General features: G+C 41.6%; 1 protein-coding gene across 1 annotated transcript; it reads left to right on the forward strand.

The window, feature by feature from the left end:
• Window positions 1-7498: 7498 nt before the first annotated feature.
• On the forward strand, window positions 7499-16395 carry tmub1 (transmembrane and ubiquitin-like domain containing 1). Its single transcript, XM_061732728.1, has 3 exons — window positions 7499-7615; window positions 9690-10137; window positions 15813-16395. Exons 2-3 carry the CDS (start codon window positions 9707-9709, stop codon window positions 16162-16164), a joined length of 783 nt encoding a protein of 260 aa, XP_061588712.1. The 5' UTR covers window positions 7499-7615; window positions 9690-9706; the 3' UTR covers window positions 16165-16395.
• The last annotated feature ends 1766 nt before the right edge of the window (window positions 16396-18161 follow it).

An 18161-nucleotide genomic window follows, 5' to 3' on the forward strand; every position in this document is an offset into this window, starting at 1 on the left:
CTACCATCTACCTGCAGAGGAGCTGGTTTAGTGATGGTTGGAACAACTGCTGGACTGGATTTTTACTTTACTGCACCTGGATTATACACCTCTGATATTTAGTTTGTTCATGTTTCAGTTGATCTTTCGATTTCTGAAAACGTTTTTCTCATTATTTCTCTGCAGTAAAAATTTAATATCCCTTTGGAGATTAAAATGCAGTTGTTAAATTAAATCTTAATTTTTTTTTTCTATGTGGGAAGGAGTGGTCCACCTTAATGTTACTCAAACCAACAGGTGTGTTTTGGAAAATAACCCAAGTTAAGTTAAAGTCAGTGGTTGCAGAGGGGGGTCCCAGGTTCAAGCCCCTTGATTGCAACTGAGGATAATCACTTTGGGCCCCTGAGCAAAGCCCTTAACCCAGGGGTGTCGAAAGTCGGTCCTCGAGGGCCGGTGTCTTGCATGTTTTAGATATGTCCCTTTTTTTATCAAACCATGATACAAGGAGCTTGGTCATCAACAGAACTATCCAGACTTTGATGATAAGGTGGTGACGACCGTTAATTAGAATCAGGTGTGTTGATGCAGGGAAACAACTAAAACATGCAGGACTGCGGCCCTCAAGGACCGACTTTGGACACCCCTGCCTTAACCACTACTGCATCCAGAGATGTAGTTCCTCCACGGACCACTAGGATTCTGACCCTGCAGTTCCTCTACCGACCACTAGGGTGTGAATCCAAGAGTGGGTAAATCTCCATTGACTTTCATGTTAAAATGTCCAACTTTACAGCATAAATAAACATATTTACAGTCTGGTACAAAAACATTTTTGGTCTCCATAGTTAGATTTTACATTTATTACGACCTAGTGTCTGTGTGGGACCCCCATGACCTGCTCGGGGTCAGTCTGGTTGGGTCTGAGGATGAAGTTTGGCTAAGCAACAGCTAGCAGCTTCCTGGGGTCCGTTTCACAAAGCAGGTTCAACAAACTCTGAGTCTAATCCTGAACTCTTAGTTGATCTACTCTGAGATCGGAAACTCTGAGTTTTCGGTTCCAGAACAGCGGATTTGAGGTAATTTACTCAACTCTAAGTAGTTTCACCGGGAGTTACGCTCCTGCGTGAGGGAAATAAAAAGCCATCATCAGTAGAGCGCTGATACAAGGATTCACCATGGCAACCGGCAACACAAAAGAGCGACATACTTTCTCTTTTTTTTATTTTAAACTTTATTTATCTTTTCAATTTACAAAATCCCTTTGAGGAAACATTAGTTTGCATCTCAAGATCCACATACTTCACGCCACTGGAGTTAGAAGTGTTAATACATGCATATGGCGACTCGAGTATGAGAGCATATTTTGGGGAAAAAAATGAAATTTTATTGTCATTTAGATCAGGGCCGTCAATTGGGTACGGCAGCTGCCACACCTCGGCTTCAGGGGAAAATGTAAATGTTTTTTTTTTAAATACATTTATGGAATTACTCTGTATCTATTTGTATTGATTTATTCTATTAATTCATACATATAAAATAACTACAAATGCATATCAGAACAACATGATGGATTTCAGTAGGTATTATCTATCCCAACACTTGTACCCCCCCCCATATGTTGAAATGTCCCAGCGTCCCTGACGACAGTGGTCGCTATCAATCTGGTTTTTAGTGCGCTCTGCAGTGTTACTAACTTACAAAAATGAAAAGGAAGCAGACAACCACGCAATAAAAAAAAAGAAAGAAGACAAGTGATGGGTCCAGAAGATATTAACGAGGCTGTTAGCCACTGATGGATTAATTATGCAAGTTCATCTCAAAGTAAGATATAAATCTTCTTATACATCTGTTTAAGGGAAATATTTGACTTTTTTTTTACTCTCCCTCTCCTTTTTGCATTTGGACTTTAACTGTTTGAAGTTAAAAATCTGATGTCCCTGTGATATTGTTGCACTGACATAGTGAATAAAGTGAACGAGTTAAATTGCGTTTGTCAGATACGCTTTTTCTGCTCTCTAACTCTGCCGCTTGCTGTCCGTGGTGCAGAAAACGGATGCGTATTGCGTAAAGACCCATTGGCTGAATTGACGCCACTGAGGGAGGAGACGGAGAGAAACTCCAGGTTCGCTGAAATAAACCTGGTCCCGACCAGGGGCCTGTACTACGAAGCGGGATTTGGGGTTAGCGAGGTAACTTCAGGTTTAACCCTGGGTTTTCAGGACTACGACGGTGGTTCACTTCTTACCGGGACACATCGCCATGGTAACTTATGCTGAACCGCTAACCTGCTCCGGAGCAGGTTATGTTCGAGATACAGATCGCCGGGTATAAAAGCACCGCCCACTGACCAATCAGCTCTCTTGGAAAATGGCATGCCCTTTCGAAGAGAATCCAGTGGAGCTCGGTGCGCGGATCGTGAGAGGATCCCTCCGATCTTCTTCTTGTCATTTTTTTTTCTGTTTGCTGCAAGTAATGTCAATGCTATTTCATTGTGCTTTTGTATACTGATATCATCCTAAAACAGAGAGTGATAGAAACACTAAAGCCTTGTACTTGTTGTATTTCTAAGATATGAAAGTGAGCCTACTTACCGCTTTGAATTATGTTTTTATATTTATTTTTTATTTGCTCCCATGTGCGTACCTCGGAAGTCGGAACTCGGAACTGGGAATGGAGCAGCGACGCGGCTGCATCAACCCCAAAATAACGCCGTTTTAAATTGTACAAACACGATATTGGTATCGTTGGAAAGGGAAAAATGTCCTCTTAATTTTGGGGGGGCTGAGATCAAATTATGGGGGGCTTCAGCCCGTTTTTTTATTTGTAGTGAGAACATAATCCACAGCAACCGACACAAATCCATTCATGTGTATGTGCTCCGCTGCAGCTGCCCTCATCGCCGCTTGTTGCTTTTCTGATTCGTTTTGAAGAATCATGCAACTCTTCCTTCTTTTTGAAAAAAGACAGTAAATTCAGCTGTCTTTTTGACATGTTTGCGTTGCTCGCTGCTGGCTCCCCAGATCCAGCAAATTTCCAAAGTTTTTTTGGTCGGGGGCGTGGTTTGCTGGCCCATCTTTTCATTGCATCAACAAATCTCCGACTCTTTCAAATGACGTTAAATCTTTATAAACAACATGAAATGCTTGGGATTTGTTCTGTAAATGAATTTATGCATATTATTATTTTTTATACATTAAAAAAAACTTTTTTATATTATTATTGTTTTATATATACGAGAGGTGCCGGATCTGCCCAAATAAGTCCCGGAACGCAGGGAGGCCAAAATCGAGAGGTGCCGGATCTTGTTCCGGCAGGATCCGGCACAAATTAACCCCTATATCCCTATGAATTTACGCATTTATACAGTCAGCGATCTTTTGCCAGCTGTCTTTCCTGCATTTTGCAGCTGCAACTGTGTTGCTTTTTGCCTGTATTATATGCCTATACTCATCATATTTCCGTAAAATTATTGTTTGCTCTTCGCTACTGAAATAAGCGGCTCTGACAGCGGACTTCTCCATGCTTGCGATTGGTCATGCGCTGAAAACACCGCCCCTTTTATGTGCACGCGCTCATATCCAGATTGGAGAAAGCTGGGTCGATCTACCGAGTTGATAACCACCGTCGTGTGACCGCTTAGCGTGATTGCAATTGTCCGGGTTAGTGAATCTGGATAAGGAAAAGATATCCTGGATATGTTGAACTTGCTTCGTAGTACAGGCCCCAGGTTAGGTTCAGAGCGTCTGTTACTACGGTAACTGACCGAGAGCTTAAGTTACCTCTCTTTGTGAAACAGGCTAGAGTTACCTCTCTTTCTCTGGTTTGAGTTACCTCCCTTTGTGAAACGGAAAACTCAGAGTTTCCCTCATTTCAGGGTTAAATGACTCAGAGTTTTCACTAAACCTGCTTTGTGAAACGGACCCCAGGTGTAACTGAAGCACTTCTAGCTTGTTAGTCTTGGCAGCAGCCCAGAACAGCTGGTTCCTTCAGTTGAGTTCCCCTCCAGGTTGGCCTGCACTCTTGGAAATATTTGATTTACCTGGCCCTCACCTAGACCCAGCTCTCCAAAGGCTGCAGTCAGTTATCTACACACCTGCTTGTTGGGGCCAGTCAGTGCATGCTTTTGTTTTTCATCCAGGACCTGAAAACATTGATGATCTGCTACATTCTGACCTGAGAGCTGAAGGGAATCTTGGACAGTCATAGTCAAACTGTAATGTCTCGTTTTTTTAATATTTTGTTTGTTTTGGTTGTTGTTTTTGGTTAAAAAATAAAATAAAAAGGTTGATCGCAGTGAGTCTCAGGGTTATACAAAAAATATATTACTTTTTTCCTTGTGCCAGAAAAAGAGAAAAACATCACACATAAAAAGCTGAAAATAAGAAACAAGGGCCATCAATAATGAGCATGTCAATAAAAAGACACAAAGTTGTTTTTTATTATTATTTTTATTATTGGGACTCTTATTTTGAAACACAAACTCTTTGACATCCGGTACATTCCCACCTCTTGATTCTTTCGGAGGGGGAGGAGCTGGCTGGTGGTTCGGGAGGTGCGCATGCGCACAACAACATTACGAAAAATAAATTTAATTTCAGACAGGAACTCAGCAGATTGCCAACTCCAGATGGATCATGCCGTGTGAAGTGATGCAGCCTGTATTGCCAACTTTTGCTCTGTTTTCCATAAAACTAAACAGCTCTAAATACTGGGAAGATCATGCTGCAACGTTTTGAAATTCTTTGACAGACACTAAGCAAATCAGCCCTGACCAAGAATTTTGTGATCGTCCAATATCTTTAAAATAATTGTTAGACTCAATTGAAAGCCTGAGGAATAATAATCCGCTGGGACAGATGGTTCTCAGAGTTTTACAAATCATTCTCCAAAGAACTAGCTCCCAGTATATTATATTGCTATGTAATGCTAAGGGCACCCTCTCTACCCCTCCCTCCAAGTTTAACACAAGGGTTAATTACACTTATTATCCCTAAACTGAAAAATTACCTGTCCAATCAGTTTTCTAAATGACTATTACAAAATCCTGGCTACTATCTTTGTGAAGCAGTTAAAATTAGGCAATAGGCATATTTTGCAATTCAACAACAAGGTGATTCAAAGTGCTTTACAAAGACATTAAAACATAAATAAAGAGCATCATTTAAAATGTAAAGAGAAAAGAAAGAAATAAGAGCAATAAATGAAACTCAGATAAAATCAGTAGTTAAAATATTAAGTTTTGAAAAGTACCAGTGCAGGTTTAGAGCTTTACTCAGAAACAGCTAAGAACAGGTGAGTCTTCAACCTGAACTTAAAGCCCTCTAATAATGATAATGATAATAATAATAATAATAAAAATACAGATGGATCCAGCCCAAGTGAAGCGGTCCTGTAGTCTGACAAATCCAGATAAGAAATGATTGTATCCCTGTAGGAGAACGGGCTTGTTTTCAGCTTTATGGCATCAACAATAAACTTTTTCAGCTGATCTGAGGCTTTCTGGGAGTTTGTTCCAGACAACAGTTCTCCTCCAAAATCTTTTTGAAAAAAAAAAAACTGTTGGCAGGATGTCTAAACAGCAAGAGCAGTTCAGATGATGTCAGATGTCCTCCAGGTCTTTGCTAATAATGGGAAGAAACTGTGTCATGGTGTTTAGACCGGTTTTCGGTGGATATGGTACATATGCTGAACCTGCTGCTGATGTACCAACTGCTCGTCTAATATTTTGGAAGAATTTGGCAAAGTCATTGCAGGCCATCGTTGAAAGAAATTCAGTTGCCACGGATACGAGGCGATTTGTTAGCCTGTCAACTGTAGCAAATAAGACCCGAGCCTTATGACTGTTTTTAGTGATGATGTCAGAGAAGTAGGGCTTGCTTGCATTCCTCAGTTGTAAATTATAAGAGTGAAGGTTCTCTTTATAGATGTCATAATGAACCTGGAGGTTTGTTTAGTCTTGGATGATCTCATTGATGAAACACAGTTTTTTTTTTTAAGAAATAGGCATTTCTCCAATAATATGAGGTGTGCTTGACATATTATATTACCCAGAGTTGATCGATAATTAAAATTGTATTCTTTTCCTGGACTTTTACAAAGCTTGTGACTCAAACACGGGTTCATATTTAACACACCTTCTACATTTGGCCTTGTCACTTCTTTTGCAGAACAATTAAAACTTTATATGGTAATGGAAATAGCTCAATTCATCTCAAAAATAGGCCACCCCCAAGAATTGAACTGAAACATGGAATATGATAGGGTTGTCCTACTTCCTCTTATTTATTCCTGCTTGTCTACTCAGCTATGAGCTAATCATATCAGAACTAGTCAGCTGAAAAGTATGTCCATTCTGGGCAGAAAAATCATAATCAGTCAAGTAGCTAATTTTCTAGGTCCTTAAGTCCTTCTGGCACTTGAAGTAATTAGAATATTTGCTAATGCTTCAGGTCTTAAATGTGAAATGGGATGTGTGAGCTGTGGAATGTCTTCTATTTACAATATCCCTGCTAAAGAAACTGCTACCCAGGAAACGTAAACAAAGAAACAGATTATCAGATGTGATTTGAACTTCGGCCCAATTTTATAAAGAACAAAGAAAAACTTAACTCAAGACTCTAAGGAGACGTGCCCCTCCGGGCCAGAACATTACACTCTAAAGTGAAAGGAATATAGGCTTACTTATGCAGCTATTTCCTGTTGAATGATAAATGACTTGTAAATATGTTGATCAGATGCTCTGCAACTTTATTTGGAGGACCAAAACCCATTACATTAAAAAAAAAAACAATATTTTTTGATGAATAACTATAGCAGGTCTTGATTTTCTTGACTTCACTAAAATTAACACATTCAAAGTTGATTGGATTAAAAATTGCCTCAAAAACCCTCCATCTGGCATTTATTTCCTCACTACGTATTTTCTGAGATGAATTTGTTTTACTGTGTAATTATAACATTGACTGAATTCAGGCTGGGTAGCTCATTGGCACCTACTCAACCCACACCTGCTGGAACAGCATCAGATACAACAGCTCACAAGAATATTAAAATGACACAGAAATGCTTGGTAACTGAAAGGATCGCCTTCTTCATTAAAAAGTTTACTCAACAACACGATATAATTTCTAAACCAGTTGTCAAAAAATAAAAATGTATTATAACATACATCCTATTGTTCCATATGAAGTACTTGGAAAAGGAGAGACCCTGAAGGGGCTTGTATATTATTGTGGCGCTATGACTGATCAAATATGAGCAGAATGGGACCCTGATCACACAGAGGAAGTCTCAGGTCTCTAGGACAGTGCGCTTTAACTCTGGTCCTCAGGGTGTTGCCTTGCATTAACACACCTGCTTCCAATTACAGGTCACCATCAGCATCATTAAAGTCTGCTCAAGTCTGTTAATGACAGTCATTTGTATCAGGGCAGGTTAATAATAATAATAATAATAATAATAATAATAATTACAGATACAACGTAATAAAATCCTTTGCCCGGCAGGTGGCGGGAGTGCGCATGCGCCGCTGCGCGCGCAGAGGAAGCAGCAGCGGCAGCAGGAAGTGCTGTGATCGGCGGAGGTTAGCCTGTTAGCCTGGGAGCTAACGAGGATATGATGTTTATGAACTGAACAGGTGAGTCTTTACCTGGGCAGAACTGATGCGATTGTTTATGGTGCGACAGGTGAGTGTGTTTCTGAATGGATCCGTGGGTTTGTACGAGTGTAAGTCAAAGATCCAGGCATCCGTGCAGCTGTTAGCTGCAGCTGCACTGAGCTGCCTTCCTGTTTGACAGTTCTGAGCTCAGGTGAGCTCACCTGAGCTCGCCGGGTTCAGCAATCGGATGATCAATTCCGGGTTCGGCCTCGTCACCTGAGCGGACGCACAGGTGTGGGCAGGTGAGCTGCGGTCCGCTGGTCACGTGACGTGGGTCGGTGTGGTAACATGATGGTACTGTCCATCCTGATGAGCTGAGATCGATCAGTGATCAGCAGGATCCATGAGGGTTCTACTACCACACTTCAGATATTTGAACTGATCAGAACGATTGTTGTTTACATACGACACGTGGCTGGTTTCTGGATCACATACCAGGACCAGTACCAGTACTGAACTGACCAGGACCTGTACTAAACTGACCAGTACCAGTACTCAGAGGTGTCAAAAGTATTCACATTCATTACTCGGGTAGAAGTAAAGATACTAGAGTTTAAAAATACTCCTGTAGAAGTTGAAGTATCAACTCAAGTTTTTTACTCAAGTAAAAGTATAAAAGTACTGGTTTCAAAACTACTTAAAGTATAAAAGTAAAAGTAATGTAAGGGGGAAAAAAGCCATTAAGGACAAAAGCCATTGAAAATGAATGCATCTTAGTATATTGCAAATATATTAAAGAACCCATATGTGTACTATAGAGCATTAACATGTGTTTCAGAGAGGAGGAGATATGATGACTAGTTGCCTATAAGTATTGTAATGGTGCAAAAAGTCAAACTTCAGAGGCATGTTATCATTTATCCTAACCTTTATTGGAATGTACATCCAAGTTTAGTTGCAGGAATCTGAGGGAACGGATGTAAGAACAAAACTGGACAAGAACATCTGAAACAACCACAACCAAATTCACTCTATCCGGAATTTAAATGGATAGTGTTTTTTTTAAAGGCCGAAATGAAATAGAGTAACGAGGCTGTTTTTAAAATGTAAAGATTTAAAAGTACAGATAATTGCGTGAAAATGTAAGGAGTAAAAGTAAAAAGTCGTCTGAAAAATAATAACTCCAGTGAAGTATAGATAACCAAAATTTCTACTTAAGTAAGGTAACGAAGTATTTGTACTTTGTTACTTGACACCTCTGCCTGTACTAAGCTGACCAGGACCAGTGCCGGTACCACATGGACCAGCACCACACTGTGCAGTATAAGTACAATGCACACCGGTTTGATACCAGGACCAGTGGGTATTTACATCTGCACAGGTTTGTGTTTGCATCCGTCTGGGTGATTGTTTGTGTCCATGTGGGCAAGTGTTTGAAACTTTCTTGGCGATTGTTTGCAAAGTTGAGTGTTTACGTCTGTCTGGGTGTGTGATTATGTGTTATTGACGTAGAAGGAAATAAAATGTTACCCAGTGGACCAAAACATTTTTTTAAATTACACTTTTCTGAGTAGGTATATGTCAGGCTATGAGGTGGTGGTACATACGTTGTCAGAGTATACTTTGTCAGTTCAGCACAGAAAAATGCCCACTTATACCCAACATACTCTCTGCCACAATGCAGTAGGCTACTAAAGCAGAATCTATATAACAGTGCTCACCAACCCTTGTCCTCAAGATCAACTGTCCCGCATGTTTTGGATGTTTCCCGGCCTCAACACACCTGATTCTAATTAACGGTCCTCATTAGATTTATTATCAAGGTCTGGACAGTTCTGTTGATGACACAGCTCATGTATCACGGTGTGCTGAAGCAGGGTCGCATCTAAAACATGCAGGACAGTAGATCTCGAGGACCAGGGTTGAAGACCACTGCTATATAATATATCTGAATATGAATCTTTTATTACTTGTCAGAGTGAAATTTCTATGTTTATGCTTTGTTCCATCTTCATTTACTCTGGCCAGAGATGTTACAGGGGGACAAAAGGGTTGATCAATGAACTAGGATGGTTTGATCCTGCTGAAGCTAAGCCCCGCCCCCTGTCTGCAGGTGCGTTGTCGTGGGCGATGGCTCTGATCGAAGGTGTCGGCGATGAGGTGACGCTGCTCTTCGGCTCGCTGCTGCTGCTGATGGTGTTGCTGCTCGCCTGGATCTCCACTCGCACCTCAGAGCCACCGGAGCACCTGTTCAGCCCCACCACAGGCCCGGTGCCTTCTGGTTCAGCCCACCTGGACGCCCCTCTCGGCTCCACCAGCAGCACTTCAGCATCCTTCTCTGCATCGTCGTCAGCCACCAGCTCTGTGAATGACAGCTCTGTATCTGAGGCTCCGCCCACCTCAGTGCAGGATGAGGGGGAGGTGGGGGAAGGAGATGGGTTGAGGAACAGAGGAGAGACTCTGTTGAATCAGAGAAACATGGTGGTCCGACTAAAATTCCTGAATGACACAGAGAGAACTGCTCAGGTCAAACCGCAGGACACCATCGGATACATCAAACGGTAACCACCCCGTACTGCTCTGTAATACTCCGTAATACATCATAGTATACTGCAGCGCCACGTACTGTATCACATCTTTGTGCTGTTTCACTTACTATTGCACAAAAACACATTGTATCACAGTGTATGTTTTCAAAATGGTATTGACCAGTCTGGCTTGTACAGGACTGTCTCAGAAAATTAGAATATTGTGATTTTCTGTAATGCAATTACAAAAATGTCATACATTCTGGAGTCATTACAAATCAACTGAAATATTGCAAGCCTTTTATTATTTTAATATTGCTGATCCTGGCTTACAGCTTAAGAAAACTCAAATATTCTATCTCAAAAAATTAGAATATTCTGGGAATCTTAATCTTAAACTGTAAGCCATAATCAAAAATATATTTATTAAAATAATAAAAGGCTTGCAATATTTCAGTTGATTTGTAATGAATCCATAATGTATGACATTTTTTAAATTGCATTACAGAAAATAAAGAACTTTATCACAATATTCAAATTTTCTGAGACAGTCCTGTAAACTTTACTTTATTCCAAAATACAATACGCCTCCACAGCAGAAGCCATAATTTTGACCGGACTTTGACTTTGGGTTGTGCCATATTATAATCCTCCAGAGACTTAAACATTACTGAACAGGTGATCTGTGACATATTGTGGAGGTTTCTGAACCGCTGACTGGAACTTGTCAATTACATGTCAATCAAAACTAGTTCTGGCCTCACGCTCCTTTAGCCGATCCACCCTGGGGGAGCTGCAGAGCTGCTGGACAACTTTTCTGGGGAATACCTCGTTGCAGATGATGTTTCAGTGGCAAAATCCGAAATGACAACTGCATCAGCAAACACTGAATTAATGTAATGATGAATGGCTATTAGTTAAGCTGACTAGAGAAATGTATTGCTTTATTCACCTGGCATGGTACATTTTTTTGAGCACTGGCAGTTGCCATATTGGCAGGAGCTGATTCTACCCAGCCCGAGTTGATCCAAAAAATGTTGGAACAACATCTGGTCAACCCTCAGACTCATGGGGGTTTTCTAGGGTTTGTCATTGAAAGTCATACCGCTGTGGTCTGATCATGATTTACATCCACGGCCCTGAGACACAACAAACCACCTTCATCCTTGCATCCTTCCTGGCCGACCCAGAGCCAGTCACGGGACGCTGTTCTGGGCAAAATGCTTCTGGTGAAGCCAATGTGACAACTTGGGATGCTCACCTCATATGAGAAGTTGTTTTGTTGTGAGGACGGATGGATTTGATCAGAATGCAGACTTGGATTGTATGATAGGCTAGCACAGGGGTCGGCAACCCGCGAGCTGCATGCAGCTCTTTAGCGCCGCCCTAGTGGCTCCCTGGAACTTTAAAAAAAAATGTTTTTTTTTTCCATTTTTTTTCTCTTTTTTCTCTCCTTTTTTCCTTTTTTTTCTTCTTTTTCTCTTTTTTATTTTTTCCTTTTTTAATCTCGACATTTCGACTTTTTTCTCAAAATTTTGACTTTTTTCTCAACCTTTTGACTTTTTCTCAACATTTCGACTTTTCTCGACATTTCAACTTTTTTCTCGAGATTGTACTTCAACATTAATCTCGACATTTTCAACTTTTTTCTCGAAATTTTGACTTTTTTCTTGACATTTCGACTTTTTTCTCAACATTTCCACTTTTTTCCACGAAATTTTGACTTAACATTTCGACTTTTTTCTCGAAATTTCAACTTTTCTCAAGATTGTACTTCAACATTAATCTTGACATTTCGACTTTTTTCTCGAAATTTTGACTTTTTTCTTGACATTTAGACTTTTTTCTCAACATTTCGACTTTTTTCACGAAATTTTGACTATTTCCTCGACATTTCGACTTTTTTCTCAACATTTTGACTTTTAACATTTCGACTTTTTTCTCGACATTTCGACTTTTTTCTCAAGATTGTACTTCAACATTAATCTTGACATTTCGACTTTGTGCAAGTGCATAATGAAAAAAACCTTCCCCCAGTTATAACTAATATAGATACATGCAGCATGTGTTGCCTTCATTCTAAGGCTTATACAAGACTTCATTTTTTGCGGCTCCAGACATATGTTTTTTGTGTTTTTGGTCCAATATGGCTCTTTCAACATTTTGGGTTGCCGACCCCTGGCCTAGCATGAGCGTAAACTACAAGAAACTAGTCATTGGAGGCTGGAACCCCAGAACCCATGTTTTTTTTTTCACTCTTCCTGCCTAACATTTTTCTAATTCTTATTTAAACCTACCTTGCACATCGTCTCCCAACTGATAACCAGCATGAGTACAAATATCAGATACTGTTGTTAGTTGTGGTGGAAGCTGAAAAAGAAGGAGTGTTCTGTGGTTCTCGAGGAGGAGTTGAGAAAGACTCTGGGTGGCCAGGAGGTGCCTCCAGGAGACTGTAAAACTAAAGCTAATTTGATCAGGGAAGCGGGTAAGGGACTACTTGGTGTAACATCTGGCAGGAAAGTAGATGAGGAGACTTGGTGGTATGAACAAATGCAGGAGCATGTACAGAGAAAGAGGTTAGCTAAGTGGGACACTGAGGGGACAGGAGGAATGGATTACAGGGAGATGTGTAAGGTGAAGCGAGACGTGACAAAGGGTGATTTATACAGGTTGGCGAGGCAGAGAGATACAAATGAAAAGTCGTGCAGCAGGTTAGAATGATTAAGGATAGAGATTGAAATGTATTGACAGGAGTCAGAAGTCTATTAGGAATATGGAATGAGTACTTTGAAGAATTGATGAATGAAGAAAATAAAAAGAGAACAGAGTAGGAGAGGTGAAGTTAGGAGGGCATTGAAGAGGATGAAGAATTATAATATACCTGTGAAGGTATGGATGTGTCTAGGAGAGGTCGCAATAGAGTTTTTGACGAGGACACTCAACAAGAGTGATGGATTAAAGACGGAGAGGATACCTCAGAAACGGAGAAGTGTGATGGTGCCGATCTTTAAGGACAAAGGAGACGTGCAGAGTTGTGCCAATGACGGAGGAATAAAGTTGATGAACCATACAATGAGGTTATGGGAAAGAGTTGTGGAAGCTGGACTAAGGGCAGAAGTGAGTTTTTGTAAACAAAAAGAGTATTACAGATTAGAGCTGGGTATCATCACTGACCTCCCTGTACGATTCCGGTACACTAGGTCCCAAGTCGATACGATTCGGTATCAATATTCTAGTTACAATACCAATTTTGCTTTGGCAATGGATGGGATTCTCCAAAAAAAAATAATAAAAAAAAAATCGAGGGGCACGGTGGTGCAGCAGGTAGTGCAGCCGTCTCACAGCAAGAAGATCCTGGGTTCAATTCCCGCCGGGGACGCTGTGGGCGCTGAAGTGCGTGTTAGTTCCCCCATGACTTCAGCACCCTGGGTGGGGTTGGCCAAAGGGCCTTTCTGTGGAGTTTGCATTTTCTCCCCGTGTTCCCTTGGGTAGTTAATGTGAGCTACCCTCACAAAAACATGCAACAGTCCTGGGCTCTACATGCCCCCTCTGGCCAACCGGGGCGCCAGACGGGGTGGGGAGGATCCGGCCGGAATAACGTGATCCTTCCACGCGCTACGTCCGGCCAGAGAAACCCCACCCTGTCTGGTGAAAAGAAGCGGCCTGCTCACTCCTCAAGTAAAGAGGAGACCTGAGCTCAGTGCGGGGCCCTCCCGGGGTTGGTAGAGGATGGCAATGCCCAGGACTGTTACTTAGGTAGGAGCACGGGGTGGTAAAAATGGGGAAAGAATCGCAATATATTTTTATTTTTTCAAATCGATACTTGGATTTATGTATCGATAATCGTTCCTACACATTTATATCGATATTTTTAACCCATCCCTATTAAATTATGAGATCATTTCTTTGAGGATGTTAATGTTAAGTACAGAGGGAGAGAAGGTCAGAGGGAGCTGCATTGTGTCTTTGTAGACCTTGAGAAAGCAGATGACAGGGTGCTGAGAGAGGAGCTATGGTATTGTATGAGGAAGTCTGGAGTAGCACAGACATACGTTAGAGTGGTGCAGGTTAGGGTTAGGGTACTTGTATAGGACAAGAGTGAAGTGTGCCATAGGTATCACAGAGGAATTCAAGGAGAAGGTGAGACCGTATCGAGGATTGAGCCCCTTCTTGTTTGCTTTGGTGATGGAGAGACTGACACATGAAGTCAGATAGGAATCTACATGGACCATGGTGTTTGCAGATGACATTGTGATCTATAGTGATATCAGGGAGTAGATGGAGGAAAATCTGAACAGGTGGAGGTATGCACTGACAGGATGAGCAAGACAGAGAACATGTGTGTGAATGAGAGGAACACAAGTGGAAAAGTCAGACTACAGGCAGCAGAGATAAAGAAGGTGGAGGATTTAAATTTAATGGAACGTGTAGAAAAGAGGTGAAGAAGAGTTTGCAACCAGGTTGGAATGGATGCAGAAAAGTGTCAGGAATGAGTACATCAGTGGATGTTAGATGTTTTGGAGGAAAAGGTCAGAGCCCAGATTAAGATGGTTTGAACATCTACAGAGGAGAGATGGGTCGTGACTGTTTCAAGACATGTGGTTGACCTGTGTAGTGACCGCGAGGAAATTTGATTGATTGTCGAAGGTAAGGCGAAGGTACGTCAGAAACATCCACGGACAAGTGTTGCTGCTGTGTGAACTCCCAGTTTCTAGCTCTGGCAGCAGCTGGCTCCTCTGGCTGAGCCGTTGGTCCTGGACCCATGACTACTAGCCCACAGGCAAGGACCCTAGTCCTAGGACCGAGTTCTGTCAGAACTCTGGTTCAGATCAGCTGTCGGGTTTGTTTGCTCTGCCCATGTTTCTCCAGAGCTCTGAAAATCAGGCTTTAACACTCTGGGTGATGTCACAGAGGCTTTGTCCCGGTCTTTTCATAGAGGTCTTCATTCTCAACTCACTAGTAACTGCGGGCTAAAAACTGTGGGCTAAAAAATGAGTGGTTGTATATAATTTTAAGTGAAATGTGAAAGGCTTGTGATACGTAAGCTGGAATTTAACAGAGGACTGTTTGAGTTTTGGAGCTGGCTCCTGGTGGTCAGCAGAGGAACTGCAACTGTAGAGGAGTATCAGGTGTAGATCTGCTTCACTGTAGGAATGGGCGATGTTTTACCGTTCACGATAAACCGTCAAAAAAAATTCCCCACGGTAAGAATTTGTCATCTTGCGGTAAAAATTATAAATTCCCTTTGATGACGTTTTTGTGCAAAGCCGTTAAATCAACGCACAACGTACGTGTGGGGGAAGGAAGGAAGGAAGGAAGGAAGGAAGGAAGGAAGGAAGGAAGGAAGGAAGGAAGGAAGGAAGGAAGGAAGGAAGGAAGGAAGGAAGGAAGGAAGGAAGGAAGGAAGGAAGGAAGATGGAAGGAAGCAGGAAGGAAGATGGAAGGAAGGAAGGAAACAGGATAAATAGGATAAATTCCCGTTGATGAGGTTTTTGTGTAACAAACATGGCGGATCTGAGAGCGAGATAGATTTATAGTTACAAAGGTGGAGTTGAATTGGTATTTTTTTTATCGTCATTTTTATCGTTATCGGGATAAATGCCATAAATTATCGTGATAAATTTTTTAGTCCATACCGCCCAGCCCTACTTCACTGATTGATCTGGTGTATTGATCTTACCCTAACTGTGTTTCTCTGCACGTCTCAGGACGTACTTCGCAGGTCAGGAGCAGCAGGTCCGCCTCATCTACCAGGGCCAGCTGCTGCAGGACGACGCGCAGACTCTGGCCTCCCTCAACCTGGTCCATAACTGTGTCCTGCACTGCCACATTTCCCAGCATGCCTCTCGGGGGTCGGCGGGAGGGCCGCGACCCGCCGACCAGGTGCAGGTGGCGCTGAACGTGGGAAGCCTTATGGTGCCACTGCTGGTCCTCATGCTGTCAGTGCTCTGGTATTGCCAGATCCAGTACCGGCAGTTTTTCACCGCCCCCGCCACCGCCTCGCTGGTCGGACTCACTATCTTCCTCAGCCTGGTGGCCTTCGGGGTCTACCGCCGCTAGCTGCTCTCTGATTTGGGTCTGTTAATTCCAGTTTATTTTTTGTTTTGTTTTTATTTGAAAATATTTTTTTCTGTAGGTTTCTCTTCATCGTGCCTCTTTGACGACCTGAGTTTCTAGTCGATCTGACACCTGTCAGTCAGCCTGACACCTGTCAGTCACTGTGTCTGAAGGGAGAAAATCACATCTGTGAATTTCAACTTTTGGAGAAGATCTATTAAATGGTTAATTTATGCTGTTGTGTTTTGTGGTGTCTGAACATAAGGACTCGGTATTACTCAGAGGTCTCCAGAAGAGCTGCAGGGTCGGGATCAGAAGGAATCAAGACTCTGATTTATTTCAGGGACGTTCCTGAAAACATGTATATGGGGGTCCTCAGGGCAGCGTTTTCAGCCCCCTGTTGTTGTCCGACTCCTTAATCAGGCATTGATGGGAGCAGACAATTGGTGTTTCAAGTGATGAAACAATCTCCAGCAGCTCTTGGAGGTTAGAAGATTGGTTGTAGATATTCAAATATGAGTACTCCCTTTTTTAATCTTGTTCTTTTTTTGAGTCTAAAACCACAGTTAATCATCCGATGGTAATACTGGAAAAATACAACCTAAAACGAACAATTACATATTACTTTTTGTCACTGTGCCAATATTTGTTCAACAAAAATGGAACAAACAGGAAAAAACATAACACTGAGAGGGAAAGATATCAGTAATAGTATTAAAGGAACAATGGTTGCTGCACATCAATCTGTAAAGGGGTAAAAAACTGTTTCCAAATAGTTTAGAGATCAGTGCAGTTCAGTGATCTACAAGGAAAAGATAATAGAAGAAAAGCATACATAATAAAATAAATAGTCATACAAAGCAGTAAGTTTCTCTGATCTGTTTAATGCAAGACTTGCGGTACACTGATTATATAATATATAATTTGATGTGAAAGGCTTTTGAGAGGTAAACTGGACATTTTAACAGAGGTCATTGGATTTTGACTGAGTTTTGGAGCACACACCTGGTGGTCAGCAGGGGAACTGCAACTGTAGAGGAGTATCAGGTGTAGATTTGCCTCACTGATTGATCTGTTAGTGTATTGATCTTACCCTTACCATTATTATATAATGTCCAGACTAATGCAGCCACCAGGAGGCCCCAACATACAAGCACATCCTGAACACCCAGAACTAGTAGAGCAATAAGCGATGCTGTCTTCATCTGTAGCCTCTGTGAACTGAGTAAGAGCATGTAAGAATCTCAGAATATCGAACTGAAACTAGAACTCAGTCATCATGTATCTGGATCAGGATGCCAGATTGGTGATTTCTCACAGATTTGTGATTTTATGAAGACAGAAATTATCTTTTTTCCTTTTCAGATTTGTGTGGGTTCGGATATAGATGGCAGAAAATTTTAATTTGTTTTGCAGGTACGTCTAGCTACCATCCGCTCGAGCTCATTAAATATGATCAAATGTCATGGAGAGCCAGTCACTTCAGTCCACCCTTGTAGAGTCTCTTGGCGGCGTTAACACAATGACGACGGAGCAGCGACATAATTTGGATCCAAGCAGTGTAGATGCTGTTGCTCAGGATTACCGGCCATTTGAATCAGCTTTGGCATTACCAGTTATAGATTAAGACTTTTCTTTGAAAATTAAACAGAAGACGGCACTCAAATCATTCCTTTGCAAAGTAGAAGTACTTTGTTTTCCTACAGCTACGACAAAAGTTTAATTTACTCTTCTACACAACTGGCTCTCTTGTGGATTTGTTTCGTCACTCTGAATACATCACTTTGTGCATTTGCGTGCAAAGGCACCATCAACGACCCTTATAGCTGCCTCCTGAATGAAGAACTATGGACTGTTTTCAGACCTGCATCTTTCTAGATGTGGCTCTAAACTGTCAGGCTAGAAATCAGGGGCGGGATTCACCAATATGTTCTTAAGATCTAAAATTAAGAAGTTCATAAGAAAGTTCTTAAGTGCAATTCCTCAATATTTTCTTAAGA

This window comes from Cololabis saira, chromosome 10 (assembly GCF_033807715.1).
Source record: "Cololabis saira isolate AMF1-May2022 chromosome 10, fColSai1.1, whole genome shotgun sequence".
NCBI lineage: Eukaryota > Metazoa > Chordata > Actinopteri > Beloniformes > Belonidae > Cololabis > Cololabis saira.